Genomic DNA, 15,418 nt, shown 5'->3' with positions numbered 1-15,418 from the left:
ATCCTTCGAGAGAGAAAAGTACCGCTACACTCCGGGGCCGCATCGCCGCCGGAACTACCCAAGCCCCCCGAGAGCACCCCCGTAGCGTAATGCATCACTCATAAAATCTCATCCACAATGCTCTTCCAGTATGTTTTTTCACCTCCCATAACCCGGGCAGACATGTGTAGCACATATAGACTCTCGAAGATGGCCCGTCCTCGATATCTAGCTAACGAAAAACCAGAGCATACAAAAACCTCTCTTCAACTATGCGCATCGGCGTTGGCGTCGGCATCATCGCCTGGGGCGCCATCGGCCTGTATCTCTCGGATCGCGCCGAGGAAAGGTACGGCCTTACGCCTTCGGAGGCGGATAAGGCGGCCCTCGAAAAGGTGACGCCTAAGATCTTGGTTGTCGATCGCCCCAAGGGCGAGTGAACGGACCTTTTCCCCCCTTCTTTTCCACGTTTGTATTTCTACTTTGGAGGTGTTTTTGGAATCGAACCAGGCAACGCTATGTGCAAGGCAGACCGGGGGAATAGAATTTGGGGGATATCGAGGGAGGATGATGACTGGAGAGGCATCCTATTCGGTAACGGGGGTGTTTACGAGGGATGATCTTGCCCACTATCCTAGGTTACCCCTAGCTCAGAGTTCCATCTGGCGACCTCAGTGGATGTCGGTGTTGGGCCTGCAGGTAGGCAGGGCATGCCGGGAGACCTCGCGTTTCTTAAGGAAGTTCTCAAACACATCAATCAAGATGTTGATAAGAGACATGTATATATAGTCACATCTAGACCCTGTTTGTACCTAATACCGTCTTCGTACCATTCATTCTATGTGCAAATTCCCCAATCCACGCGCCCCCCACCAATTTATGCCCTCCTCTCTTTTACACCTAACCCTCTCTTGAAAACCCGTAGAATGCAACATGTTTATTCGACAATCTGGCGATGGAAAGAACACAAAAGGGGAAAAAAAAATGAAGGTAAAAACCGAACTCTTATAAAAATGACCAAATCCCCACCAACTTTTTTGTTTTGCTGGACATACATAACCTTTCTTGCCACCTACTGCTCGAAGAAAACACCATCCCGACGACAAGGGTTGATTCGGGAGGGAAGCCATCCGACAATCCGTACATATCAAGACTGCCGAGAGCCGACCCTTCCGTGCCCCTTCACATGCCGCCCGTGAGGTAAAAATGAGAGAGAGAGAGGGAGATAATGAGAGGGGGGAATATGAGAGAGAGAGAGCAACCTGAGTTTCATGAACAAGAAAAAAGATCGGCCGTGAAAATCGTGACACTCCTAGAGGGCCCCTCTTATGAATCCCTGCCAGGGCCTCTCTGCTCTATTGATGAAAATGTCTAATGCAGTACCAACTCCCGGAGTCCGTCTATTTACTCTTTTCGAGAGGCCACCCTTTCTGAATGCTGACTGACGGAACAAGATACGGAAAAATATGAGAACCAGAGGAAAGAAAAATGAGATACTGCAGACGAATAGAGTAAGGAATACGAAGAAGTTTGGTAGACAACAACTCCTGAAGTGGTTGACTCGACCAAGCCCCTTCGTATTCATCACTGAAATTTTTTTGGGCCCATTCCATATCATAGACACATCAGCCACATCCCCCACCCTTAAAGCAAGGAGGTGAAAGCACATCAGTATGTAAGAATGCAACATGCTGTTTGCTCTGGAGCAAACTGTGGCTGATTGAAGTCAGATGCTGAGGGAAGTTTAAAGACGAAGAACGCCATCAATGCAAGACTGTGAAAAGAGGAAAATGAAAGAAAATAACAAGGTGAAACATGGATGCATGTGCATGGCAGCTTTCGGCAATATAAAGCCATCTTTATAAACAGGGTGCCGTGGCAAGTGCCTGAAGGTTGTTCATATAATACCGGTGTCGATTTCGGTCTTAACAGAGGGTATCCGAGGGTCTTCTACCACTTTTGGTAAGGGTGTGAAAAGCTGCGCCATATTAAGTGTGCGATCCGAGACACCATAGTCCTTGTTGATGTCTCCGACAGATCCGAGTGCTTCGCCCCTTGAGGCCCCGTCCGTCATCACCCACGTTTTGACTGACCGCAAAAGTTGCATCACTTGCGCGAATCGATCATCTGGGGGTAGTTGAAGATCCGATGGCCGGGTGTGCTTGAGCATGTACTTGGCTAACCAGTAGAAGTGGATGCCGTCCCTTGAGAAGCCGTACCTGCGAGGATTCTTGACTTGGAGTTGGGGCGGGAATTGGGTGACCATATCGGCGTCCCAATTGGCCTTAAACTTGTCCAACGCAGTTGATAATGCTTGCCTCGTCTGGAGGGGTATTTGTTGCCCCGCACCTTCTACCGGAGTCGCCCGACCATTACTCGAATCACTCCCCCTGACCATCCAATCGTGAGGCGGAGGGGTGCCCATCTCCTTCACCATTGCGGCCGCGCTTTGGTCCACCAACGCTTTGCGAATGATGGATAATATCGCGTGGATGAGAACAAACTTGCCATATAGATTCGTCCTTCCGGGTTGAATTTGATATGACCCGTGTAGAAGTGCCTGGAGCGCGAGGTTGGCTTCTGGTTGCTTTGCGCGATGCGTGCCATCTGCGCTCCTTTCCCGAGCGGCCTCAGGACCGTACAGTCCCAATGCCGTAGCACACTCCACATCGGTCCGAGCATCCCAGGCCCCGTCGTCGCTAGGGAGCGGGATATTCAGCTCGAAGGGGTCTAGTTTTGGCGTCATGTTGAAATACAGGCTCATGGCAGTGTCGGCAAGGAAGATGATGTGAACCACGCGAACCTTCTTCTCCTGCTCTACCCATGCTGACCAGTCAAAACTCGAAACGTCAAAGTTCTGAGGCGAGAAGCCAGGTTGATGAAGAGGAGAGTATGGCGTGGAATCGGGCGTGATGCGTAAGAGGCCGGCGGATCGGACGATAAGAGCGAGAAGCGCGTAAGTGCGTTGGCCCCATTCTCGTTGCAGTGGTGTTCCATGCCAGACGTGGAGAGCGGATAGTAGGATGGTAGTTTGTATCTCTTCTACGTCCTCCTTCGACAGTGTCGTGGGGTAGTTAGTCTGCTGGTGCCAGTCTTTCGCGAGAAGTTTAGATTGTTGCTCGAATGCCGGTCGCACGAGGTCCATAACATCGCGGACGTGATCAGGAGAAACTCTATCAGAGTAGCACGCTCCCACACAACAAAGACCTGCGAGTAAGCCAGTGTTCAACTCCGTGATGCGAATAGACGGGACATGGATTAAGGGGAAGTGAATATGGAAGTGAGTGTATTTATCAAGGAAATCTCGGATGTTCTCGGGGGAGAAGAAGGAGTGGGCGAGGTTAAGGTCGGGGTGAGTCGGATACGCGGAGCCTGATGATTGAAAGTAGGCGAGGATCTGGTTGGAGATTAGGACGTAAGGGTTTTGGGTCGTTGGCGGCATGTAATTGGCGAAGAAAAGCGAGTCGGTAGGGTTGACACCTGGGACCCCGTCTGTTCGATCGTTCTCGACATTATGTTCTTGCTTGACCGGAATCTGTGTCTGACCAATATTAGGAGGGAAGGCATTGGCGTAGGAATCTTGCGCACCAGTTGGGAACACTTGACTCCAGTCAACTTGCTGGTTCGAGTTCGATCCGCCCGCATACATGGGCATTCCGTTCTGGCCCGGAGGCATATTGTAGCTTGGCATTTGCTGGCTGGCCATCGAGCCGGCAACGTTACTGGCGTAGTGCTGCTCATAACCACCACGACTGGGGGCAGAACCCATAACGGCGCCACCCATGCCCTGTCGATCTTGGTTTCCGTTGTTCTCTAGTCTACTCATGTTGCCGGATCGCTGCAGTTGGCCTTGATCATTTGTGAGGTTGGGCAATCCGTCAGGAACTGGAACCATTGGGTATCCGTGAGACATGGAGTCACCGTGAAGGTTGCCGAGGCCGCCGTTGAGGTGGTTCAAATCACCCTCCATTCCGACGGGCGCAGGCGCCTTCTGAACAGGTGCGCTCTTCTTAACGTGAGCTTGAGGGAGGGACAAGTGGGTAACGCCGGCAGGGTTTCCCCTCCTAATCGAGCATTTTTGGAAGTGGCGCTTCAAAATATCACTGCGAGAGAAGGTATCGTTGCAAAGAACACAGCGGTAGGGGCGATCACCGGTGTCTGAGAGGCTAAATTAGCATCATTTTCCGAAGGGACGCGGACAACTCGGTCGATCGCAGATTGTCTATAGAAAAAGCCTGTCTGAGTGGGGTGGGAGATGTGACTTACGGCGAAGAAGATGGCGCTTCAGGTGCTTAGCATGCAGATAGGTCTTTGTGCAATGAGGGCACGGGAATTTGCCGTCCGCATCTTTTACGGGCGTTATTTGGCCTTTGCTGTTGACCTGGCCGACTGGGACACGGCCAGGAGCACTGGGAAGAATACCGCGACGTCCCTGGCTACCCACAACATGGGTTGGCTGATCACCCTCCTGCAATCCAGGGCCTTGCTGCATCATGGGGTTTCCCATCATGCCTTGCTGATTCATAACGCCGGGCATCGGGCGTAATACTGGGGCTCCTCGTCCGGCGGGAGGAGCCGGTGCTATGGGCTGCGGGTGAGAGAGTGCCTGCGTCGTCTGAGGCATGCTGAAAGCATGGGGAGAAGGATACGAGGGAGGGCCAGACATGGCGTATGCGGGACCCCTCGCCGAGGGTTGGGTCGTCTGTTGGTGATAGCTGGGAAGATTGGAGCCAGGAGCTGGGGCGCCTGGAGTCGCCTGACCGTGAGGCGGCTGAGGGTGGTTGCCTCCGTACATGATTTTCCACGCGTGACTGTTCTTGCTCTGATCAATGATGGGTGGCAAAACCTGCGGGTGATACTGCTGTTCTGGTTGTGCGGTGCTGGAACGGGTACTGGGTGAAGGATAGGCGGTGGCACTCGTTGATGAAGTTAAACCATCAGGCGAGTAATGAGGCCCTTCCATAATATTCCCTAGCGAGATAGTTCAAGGGAGATGTTTGGAGCGACAGGTATGTCAACTCCAGAGGCAGGCAATGAGGCCTTGGTGATTGCTCGATTCGGAAAATTTGTCCTTTGTCTTCGACGATGGCGATCCTTGGGATGCAGCGTCGGGCGTTACCCACCCAGCAGTCGAGGGCAATTCGAGAAACTGACGGAAACACACACGAGAAGGAGTGGAGTTGAGGGCCGATGTGAGGTCAAGTCACAATGGTATGCGGCTGATTGCTGGATACTCCGCCGTCTTGGATGACCGAGAGTGGGATAGAGCTCTGTTGATGAGGCTCCAAGAAAATATGATGTATGGTGGGATGATGGGGTAGGTGGAAAGGGTCTGAGTGGAGAACTGGGTCTCAAATCCTTTTATTTTGGGTGAGAGACCGTTCCTGTCAGGTACGGTACGCGCGAATGGGGGCACACTCGGCCTGGTTTTTCGAACCCACTTTATGTGGAAGCAGCGGATGTATCGAGTCTCGGAAACGGGAAGGAAGAAGACAGAAGGGGAAAAATCAAAAAAAGAAAAAAGAAAAAAAAGGAAAAGAAAAAAAAGTAGGTGAACAGGGACAATAAAAAGTGTGTTGCCTCAGGTTTGAACCTTATACTTCCGCAATTTTTTCTTTTCTTTTTTTCGCCCACAGCCACAGATAGCCGAGAAGCCTAAGTCTCTTCTTTTTCTCGAGTCGACTCGTTGTCCACAAGACTGAATATCTTTCTCGCACGACACGTTCTTGAGAATCCTCTTTTCCTATGCGACAGGTGAAGTTCACCGAGCCGGAGAGATGAAATTCTGGAGCCCGTCAAAAAGCTGGAACAGGACTGGTGGGTGAGTGGAGACTGAGATCGGAGAGAGGTAGGGAAGTTTGGTCGCTCTGGCGAACTACTGGGGGGTGGATGGGTTTTGTTGGAGAAACAGTAATACCGAGGAGGGAACAATTGGAGGAAGTGACTTCTTGACACATTCGGGGCAGGTACCACGCCACTTCGGTTTTAGTAGCGTCCACGCACCCGCGTCCGTGGTGTGGTGGGGGACGAAACCGGCGGCTCCTTCTGTTTTTGCCTCTCGAATTTTTTTTTTTCGCCCTCTCAGGTTACTTCCTCATTTCGCTCCAAAGCCCCCACTAGCCATTGCCCTAATCTTATTAAGTATACTTGTAACTCCATGTCCCGTACTTTTGGAGTAGGGTGGGATGCACCACTCCTTTGTACTAATAGAGCTGGTTATAGTCACATACAGTGGACGGCAGCCCTGACGTATGGGTAGCAGGGTGCCTCAATTCCTACAAAACGACAGAGAGAGAGAGTGCTCTGACACTCAAGGTTATGGAGCAATCGTGATTCACAGCTTGTGGTTTGTACTGTTATTTTTCCCCAAATCAAGGTATTTTGATCCTCATCGTCCTACGTTCCTTCCCCTCGAACAAAATCAGGGTGCGGTTACACACTGAGACTCTTCAGTCCCGAGGATCTGAAGTTAGGGTTCGGAACACTTGCAACTTTTAACCATTGTCAACGTGGCCTGGCCCGCGCTGGGGAGCAGGCCGGATGTGCTGACAAAGGTCACTCAGCATGGGATTGGCCTGGCAAAGACGATGCTTTCGTGTCGGGTACAAGAGGAAGGTCTGGAGGGGTTGGTTTTCTTCCACATCAAATCTTGATGTATCATTTATCAATGTTAGGTTGGTACGTAATTACTGGTACAGTTCTCCTTCCCTTTACTTCGTAGAGGGAGTTAACATTCAGGCTTGGATTGTCCCTGTGATAGCACTATGCTAGAGATTTCGACTGCCTGTGGAAAGAGAAATCTGGGTCGAAACGTAGGGGAATTGGCTTTTCCTTCATCTGTGAAGACCCGGAACAACGGAAAGGTTGGATGAGGGCAATGGTCCGAGGTCAAGGTGTGGTGACGTACTTTCCCGCTACGAAGTATTGCCCGACTTGTAGGGTACGAAGTACGTGAGTGCTCTCGGACACCAGTACAAAAATTTCCCCTTGTGTACCTCGCTGCCAAGATATTAATCGATGAATATTTCGTGTGCTAAGAACAAAGGTACCTCCATACAAAAAAAAGTACTTCGCTGAACCAGTTGTCTTGACTCCTCTAATAACTTCGTACGAAGTACACTACGAAGTGCAAAGTATACTCCCTGAGCTGGGTGCGACGGGAGGCTTTCCGTGCAGTACAGGGGTACAGCGAGAGAGTGACCGACAGGCCGACTGGGAGAGTGAAATAAAAGGGCAGAGGCTGAGCCTCCTGAACCATTCCTCTGACAGCAGGGTACTCTCGTCTTTGGAGAATAGTACGAGGTCACATCAATCTGGAGCAGACCATCAATTCTCGCGACCTTCTGATACAACGAAGTAGGCGTCAGTTCAAGCACCGATCCCACGTCCGTCGGGCGCGTGGCATTATCCAAGCCAATGGCTAGATCGTAAAAGGAAAACGATGTGTTGCTCTGGCTCAAGCGCGATAACCGGCTTCAGAGACACCTCTGATAAGGGACACTCGACAAGGCAGAGTCTGCGCGCTGGATGGTCCGTCGATGGACAGCAACTATTTCGTGGATGCAAAAGGGAGAAACAAACCTTAATGACACAGGTCCCGGAATTCTAGAGCTCGGGCTTGCGTTATCTTACTCCTTGAAAATAGTTAGGCGAGTCTGTTGGCAGACTTTGGTCGGCAATTGCAAATCGATAGGATGCGGCACACCGAAAGATGATGCCGTAAGGTACCCTAGCAGACGCGGATAAAACTGTACTCTCGATGATGATAAGTTGAGCCATTTCGTCATCTCGAAGCTACGGTCCGGTGTTTGAGTCTATTGAGCTACTGCTGCCCACCCCAGCGACAATGGAGCTCTAGTAGGCCGGAGAAAAGCGGCATCGCGCTAGGTGTGTCATCCTGCCCTTGACAAGAAAGACAAGACGGGTAACAAGGGGAAAAAAAACCAAGTTGAAGCAAAAGAGCGTGCGCCAGGCCTCGCGACTCGGTGATACTCTGCAGGATGGCGTTTTGCTCCGTACGTCAGGCCCGAGAAGACAATGCAGCTCCAGCCTTCTTTGTTTCGCGATTGGAAAAGTCTTGTCCGTCAGGTGCCCAGTCTCGTGTCGCGGATTCTAATCCTGAAGAAGAATAAGGAATTAGTTTAAATCATATCGATAACGAGCACGCTTTGCTGCCTCAGAGGCCCCGCCTTTTGCATCAATCTCTTTAAACTCGTGAGATACCTGTGGCTCAAGTTGCAACCCTCAACCTCAACAATAATAAGCCAATTTACTGATGACCAGGACCAGGACCAGGACCAGGTGCGTGCAATGACCAGGCAAGAGACTTGCCATGTGGCAGCTGCATGCGGACTCACACCAATTGGGCAGCCTCCGTGTCCAATCCCAGCTTACTTCGTCTAGTGTATACTTCGTACATCTGGGTTATGTACTGTCTCGTACCCTTACTTTGTACCCTCCCGTGAGCAACCACCAGTTGGAGAAAAAAATCAGGATTGAGGATTGCGTAAGAAGAATAAGAATGGCAAGTCTTCGCAGTCATGCGCTACCGGATATATCGTTCGAGAAATATGCACATCCCTCGTAATTCAATATGATCTCTATGCAAACCCGGCGCCCCTTTGAGCACAGTAGGAATATAAACTACAATATTTCTCTTGCCAGAGTGAATTGATGTACAAGCTGTCTCTTGAAACGAGCTTCACCAGTGAAGTTGATGCAGGTGCACACAGGTCGCCGATGCATGGAAGAGCTGCACCGCCTGGGCACGCACTAAAGAAGGTGGTGGTGCCTTGAAGGGAGGCTTGCATGGATCTTCGATCGGCTAGGATGGATCACCCATTGCCAGAACACCAAGTAATCAATCCTGCTTGGTCCTTGAAGCCCAAGTGCTGCGGGCGGTGCTGGATGGACCACTGCGAGGCGCCACCCAACCGAAGGTCCCCGACGTCGATTCACACCATTGCGATCGAAGAAGGGTTGATTGAGATGACGTTGACATTAGACACTTTGTCTTCGATAGGTTCAGACTAGTTCAAAGACCCCGATAGGCCGAACCTATCAGAGGGTTGCGCTTCTTGGAATTTCATTCCAACTATCCGAAGCAAAATGTAGACATGACATTGATCCTTGACTTGAAATTGTTAGCAATGCACAAGGAAGGGGCGTGTTGTATCGAATATATTCTACCCGCCACCCAGGCCATTTCACGCCCCCCACCCTTGATTTTGTGTGAGAGTGATGTACACAACTAAGTACAAGATATCCCCAATTGCCAAGTATCTCTTTTGGATTATTGCCCGCTATTTATCCCTCCAATGTAATTCAGGTATAGCTCCCCACGACATTGATGGCAAAGTACATCGCAACTCTCATCATGCGTCTGATGAGGGAAGGGAAGTACTTGAGTGATGCTATGCTCCATCGATCCCGTTGGCGCCCACTTTTTCAGGGCTTCGAGAAGCCCACTGGAAGCCTATCCCATCCACACTTGTTCGGCAGATATATGTAATACGTCGCGTTATAAGACTAGGATCTCCTTCAGGGACCAAAATGTCCCCTCTCCGCTCGATCGCTCTCCAACGCGACATTGCGGAGCGAACTCCTGAAAAATACTTCGCTCTAAGACGTGCCATGAGAGACACGGTCATTGGGGTAAATACGACTTCTCAGGTTGGTGTACTTCGTACTCGAGACCATATTCAATGGTACGAAGTATTGCCGGCGACAAACATGCCTCGGAATACGAAGTACTTTACATGGAATTTTGGTGCAAGCTGGCGTCGAATCATGCCTTAGTAATGCACACGGATTCCAAGGGCATCAATCAGTAAGAATCAGTGACCTTCTACAAGTTTTTTTGCAACTGTACTTACTTCCTACGAAGTAAGTACATCAAGAATCCAGCACGGCCAGGCAATTGTAAACTAGGACACACAACGACTTGGGAATGTCAGCATTACGAAGTATCTGCGTAGAGGTACAGCGGTACGAACAACAGTGTACGAAGGACCTGAGTGCATTGATTCACTGTATGGGAAATTCTCCTGCCATCGGAGCTTGATTCCGAGCATTAAAGCGGTCCAGGGACCAGTCGAACTTCGCTGTACCTCGTCGTGTACTCCCACCACCAGAATAAAGTGTGTGCGGGCCCAGTCTTAATGCGCCATGCTCTTCTTGAAGCAACTCAATTCTCAATGAGATGTCGAATCTACAGGTCTCAGGCGGGTAGAAACTAAATAACGAGCAAGTTTCTGTAGCTCTGGCCGCAAAAGGGGTCCCCCCTCTCGGCCGATGTCTCGAATCCGTTTGGAGAAATTGACTTTCGAGCACATGCTCACCACGAGCTCCTCTTGGCAGGATTTCTCTCTGTGGTCTCGAAAGGAGTGTGAAAGGCAACAACCATTTGCCTCACCTTGCATCCATGTTAGCGGTGGGTTGCAAAAATCCCTGGTCGGAATAGATTGAGGCGATCGACGAAACGAATCTAGCTTAAGTCCTGCAACGTGCAGCACTACTTCTCCACTAACGGCGCCCCATAACATTGACCAGGCGCATCGAAACATTGATAAAACAATCGTAACGTCACTTTTCGCCGAGATGAGTAACAGGGGTGGTTGGTTTCCTGACGAAGTATTTTGCAAGAAAAAGAAGAGGTTGAGATCTGACTCGGCTCCTTTTCATCACGGGGCAGGTCTTACGCAATCCCACGAGTCAAGGCGAGGCAGCCCCCAAACGGTGTGCATCCAGTACGAGAAATGGGGGATCATGGGCGGCGGGTAATGTGCGGTCAAGGGTTAAGGGTTAACTCCGTTCTGCCGAGGGCGTCGGTGTAACTCGACGTGTTAAGTCTGAGACTAATTACGAGATGACAGGCCCAGGTTGGAAGAGAGCGTCCGATATCCCGCGTCCACGCCAACCTCGCGTTCTAGCCTCGCGAGCTGCGGTTGGCATCGGAATGAGCAGGGAAACTCTGAAGTCTCGTGCCATTCCTACGCGAAATCCCGGCACCTTTAGCTCCTCAAGGATTCTCTCAAACATGTACTTCGTCCAGGTGAATATGAACTCGCCCGGCGGCTGTGTATTAGTATCATCTAGTCATTGCCCTTTAATATTACTTGCATATTATATACCCTACACTTTCTCTGAGATTCACAATGGCTTTGGTCTAATGCCTGATATTCCCCCAGTCCTGCTTCGTAGTGGACTTCATACCGTCGTCCCATATTGACTAACTACCCCCGCTATGTGAAGAGTAATTGAAGTTTTCAAACCCGGTTCCACTCTGTTTCTTTTTCCCCCTGGTTCGGTGGCGTCGCCATCGTGCGGCAGGCACAAGACCCTCGCGGATACTGTATTATACTGTGGTGTAGGCTTTCACCCCCTTGCCCGCCGAGCTCACCAACCGGGGGCATCGACGCTTGGATTCGCCCCGCTGTGATGCGGCTCGCTGTTGTGGCACATCAGCCCTTTAGGTGGATTCTACGAGGCTAGAAGGGGAGAAGAAGCGGTATGGAGACCCAGGCTCTAAAAAAAAAATTCCATTGTGGCATGTGCGTTTAGGGGATCTCGGACCGGCTTCATTCGGGGAGGTGGATGAACAAATTTCAGGTTCTAGAAGAACTCCTGGCGGAGTAGAATACTACGTGCAGTACACTAGTTCGCCGAGCAAATTAATGTACTGGGATCTCGCCATCTCGGGAGGAGAGAGCCTATTGAAACCAGGTACCTAGGTACTCCGTAGTAGTGTAAACAATGGACCACTATTGACACTTTTACGCTCCTCAAAGAGTACGCTCCGTTGTCCCCAATTCGAGACCGAAACCCCTTCTTGAGCAATGTTTTGGTGATTTTATTTCAGGCGAGCACGATTGGCCTGGCCCGAGCGAGATTTAACGAATCTCAGCGTGGCCTTTTGCAGTCGCATTGAGCCCCTCCGATAACCGCACCAAACAAGGCGCCCCAAAACAATAGTGAACAAGCCTCCAATACTTCGCGTACTTGGTAATTGTGCTTTTCGTACGAACTATTTACATACCTTCTGCTCTGGGATGCGCCGCCATTCCTAGGATTTGAGAGCACTGGTCAAGAATTGCTCGGGCCAGAAGCAAGGGGTTCGGGTATAGCCCCAGTTCGGTTCTTGACGCAGACTGAACTACTTTTATTAGACGACAATTTGATCCTGCAAAGCACAAGCAGGGCTCATCCTCTCAAGTCAATATTTATTAGCTGGACTTCGTACACCGTCATCCTCAGACGCTGCATATTTTGGACGCCTAGATACGAAGAATCGCGAACCGGTGTGCCACACAAGAACTGGGCGCGCCTTCCCGTGATATTTTTATCCCGGAGTCAAAATACAAAGTCATTGACAAAGTCACTGACAAAGTTCTGAAAAGTACGAAAGTACGAAGTAGAGGTACTGGCATTGGATCTGAAATACCAAAAAAATAGTGTAGCATTTAACAGGCTTAAAGGTATTAATACACCAGTGATAGACGACAAGGCATCCTGACCCTCTTATTCCCGTCAATCGGCCGAATTATCCTGACTGTCTCCAATTCCCACTTAGTACGAAGTCAAGTATTGATACACAATTTCATTAGTCTCTGCGCTGTGACGACATGATTTTCTTAGACTCGACCAGATTTGGAGAACTGTCCGATGGAGCATGTCTGAGGAGGCAGTGTACTTCGTAAACGACACCAAACTTGAATGGATGGCGACGCGCGTATCAGAAAGATCAATATTCCCAGCCCCAATGGAACGCGCCTGCGATTGATATTTGATGATATTAAGAACACTGTGCATCTCCAAGTAATGCTCTCTGCGAACGGCATCGGAAAGGAATCGGCTTGCACCCTACCACCAACATCACCAGATTTTTTTTCTCCCATTTACTCCGTGTTGAGAACCCCAAAATCAGTGCTTCATCAACTCATCAAGCGTAAACTCGGAGATGAAGTATGATCTCGGCAACATCGGTCCTCCTAGGAAATCCCTGCTTTCTCAGAACGACGCTAGAAGAATGCACGGGCAAAGTTGATCCTCACACCTGCACTATTACAAGGACACTAGTGTACACAACGTAGCTTGCACCAGGAGGGATTCATGCGCACGGCCTACACTACGCAAAGCTACGCTTCCGAAAAACGCAAAAACACATTGATGGTGGTAGGGTTGTCGTAGGGAAAGGGCGGTGGTTGACGGTGGCTGGTGATGGACAAGCAAGGATCTCAAGACCAACGATGAGAAATGCGCCGTTGATTCTTCTTTGGGAAGGTTGGTTTTGACCTCGGCAATTAATAGCGAATCAAGGAGAGTTGTGGCAGAATCTGGGTTCTTTTGCAAAACTTCGATGAATTGTCGAACGACGTGGGAAAGTACTTGTAAAAAAAAAGTGAGCTAATTATACCTATTAATTATCCCAATTCAAGTAGATCTGGCCCAAGAGACACCATCGAAACGAAGCAGCAAAAAATGAGCCCCTTTTGTTATTGCCTGCTCTTTCCCCTTCGATCAAATTTACTGATCATCTGTTGTGGGATGTTTTCCACGTGCGTGTCCATCCTTTGCCTTCTCGTGTGGTCCATGAGGCGGAATGTCTCCCCCCTCGAGTACTCCATAGTGTCACTACGGAGTACGAGGCACACAGGTAGAGCTACCAGCATGTTCAAGATGCATGAGCGAAGCCAAGAACTGTTAGCACTGCTACTTCAACTAGCATTCCATGAACCGGCTTCAACTACCGTGCATGGCGAGCACTAAGACTAGTGTAGGTGTCTAGCTGCAGTGAATACCTCATCGCTCTCGAACTAGTTTAGGGCATATGTTTTAATTGTGTGAAGTACTTCATAGTGAACGCTCTACGAAGTACACGACATGGTCCGGCTTCTGTCCATACAAAAAATCTGCAAGGAAATCCTACTTCGTAACATATATATATACCTTGGCTTGATATCGGCGCTGTTTCTCGAGATGTCTAGCGCTGCGAAGTAGGCTGAGAAACCAACTAGTCAGCGCTAACTCTGCTCGACAGTGGGCTGCCTATTTCGTAACAGATTCTCCCAAGTGTCGAACGGGAAAGGGTCAAGTCGAAAGATTCTATTCCGGTAACTCCGTCCTCCAGGCTTCGTATCTTGAGCAAGTCGGCGATTTCTCTACCATTTCAATAGCTTGACCTTGATATATTCCACCCTTGCACCTTCATCCCGCTGTCTGTGTGTTGTGCATCCCATATGCGATAATATGCACCGCGTAAGTGCAACCTTGGTCCTCTTTTGCTCCCACGAACAAGGTCGGGATCTCCATCTGGTGGAGCTCAGGGGGCCACCCTTCCCGCGTGTGGCTTCCTGACGTTCCTCGTGGGGCCGCCCGCTGCTAGGGGGGCAAAGACGTGGGAGGGCAGCTTTTTGGGGGTGGGAGAAAGGGGAGGGGGCGGAGAGGGGACTTGCTTCCACACACGCGGAAGTAAGAGCCGAAGTAGGACGAAGGTAAGGGAGACTGCTTATGGGTCCTGAACCCCTCTTCCCTAGAGGCTCGATCAGCCTTGTGGAAGTGTGTTTCCTTTAGAGGGACGACGCAACGCTTGTAAGACTTGGAGCCTCCTCCTATCGAGAGTGCCCCCAAAATAAATCAGTATTTAAGATGGCTCCGTCCAATATCCGGACAAAATTACACGACAACCTTAACGAAGTAAACTCGGCTTCCCCCTCACGCATCACCACGAGGTACTACCATAACCAGAGCGGCTAGGTATATCTACGCCTGCTTTCAAATGATCATCCTGCAGGTTGCTCTCAAATTACAATTTCGGCAATCCAGATATCCTTTGCCGAGATGGACGGACGAATAGTGCGCCGTGCAAACGGAAGCAATGCAGCACCAACATACACAAAAGCCGCGATGATCGACGACCGACAGTAGACAATGCATGGCGTCTACAATAGCCAACAGGTTAATACTACGCATGAGCAGTCTCTCTCACACACACACTCTCTCTCTCTCAAACACGGATTCTCAAACTCACCACCATATCGGTAGTTCGCCTTCTCTTTCTTTCCGTTTTGTTCCTGCTCCAAGTCTAGGCCTTGTTTGAGGAGGGCACCAACGAGTCATTATTCCGAAGCCTCCGCGAACTTGATTTTTTTTGTCCCTCCGTCTCTGATGTTGAGGCCGAGTTTCCCTGTTAGTTGAAAGGGCAACCACGTAACTTTCCGGTAAGGTTTGTCTGATGTCGACCGATACCACTGCTCATTGGATGGGCACTCCGTACGATGGCGTTCAACTTTCAGCTTCAGACGAAGAGGATGAGCCTCATCTGGTTGTGTGGCATACGCCATCTCGTTTAGGGGGGAGTCTGTAAGTCCCAACAGCGCCAATTGATGAGTTGATCAGTCGTGAGAGGTTGGTCTTTCCTCCCAATGAGATGTGCCAGTTC

The 15,418-nt window shown here is 50.2% G+C and overlaps 2 protein-coding genes across 2 annotated transcripts; one reads left to right on the top strand and one right to left on the bottom strand.

Moving 5' to 3' along the window:
• Positions 1–117: 117 nt before the first annotated feature.
• Positions 118–419, top strand: SAPIO_CDS7138 (uncharacterized protein; the record flags this gene model as incomplete). The annotated part of the gene is made up of 2 exons (XM_016789054.1): positions 118–128; positions 227–419. The coding sequence occupies 2 exons, from the start codon at positions 118–120 to the stop codon at positions 417–419; spliced, it is 204 nt and encodes a 67-aa protein (XP_016640881.1).
• A 1,457-nt stretch (positions 420–1,876) lies between these two features.
• SAPIO_CDS7137 (C2H2 transcription factor) lies at positions 1,877–4,942 on the bottom strand (the record flags this gene model as incomplete). Its single annotated transcript, XM_016789053.1, has 2 exons — positions 1,877–4,137; positions 4,246–4,942. The coding sequence occupies 2 exons, from the start codon at positions 4,940–4,942 to the stop codon at positions 1,877–1,879; spliced, it is 2,958 nt and encodes a 985-aa protein (XP_016640880.1).
• Between the last annotated feature and the right edge of the window lie 10,476 nt (positions 4,943–15,418).

This window comes from Scedosporium apiospermum (assembly GCF_000732125.1).
Source record: "Scedosporium apiospermum strain IHEM 14462 chromosome Unknown SEQ_SAPIO_0110, whole genome shotgun sequence".
In the NCBI taxonomy this organism is placed as follows: Eukaryota; Fungi; Ascomycota; class Sordariomycetes; order Microascales; family Microascaceae; genus Scedosporium; species Scedosporium apiospermum.
The sequence above is the reverse complement of the archived record's forward strand: the minus strand, read 5'-3'. Positions and strand labels throughout refer to the sequence as shown.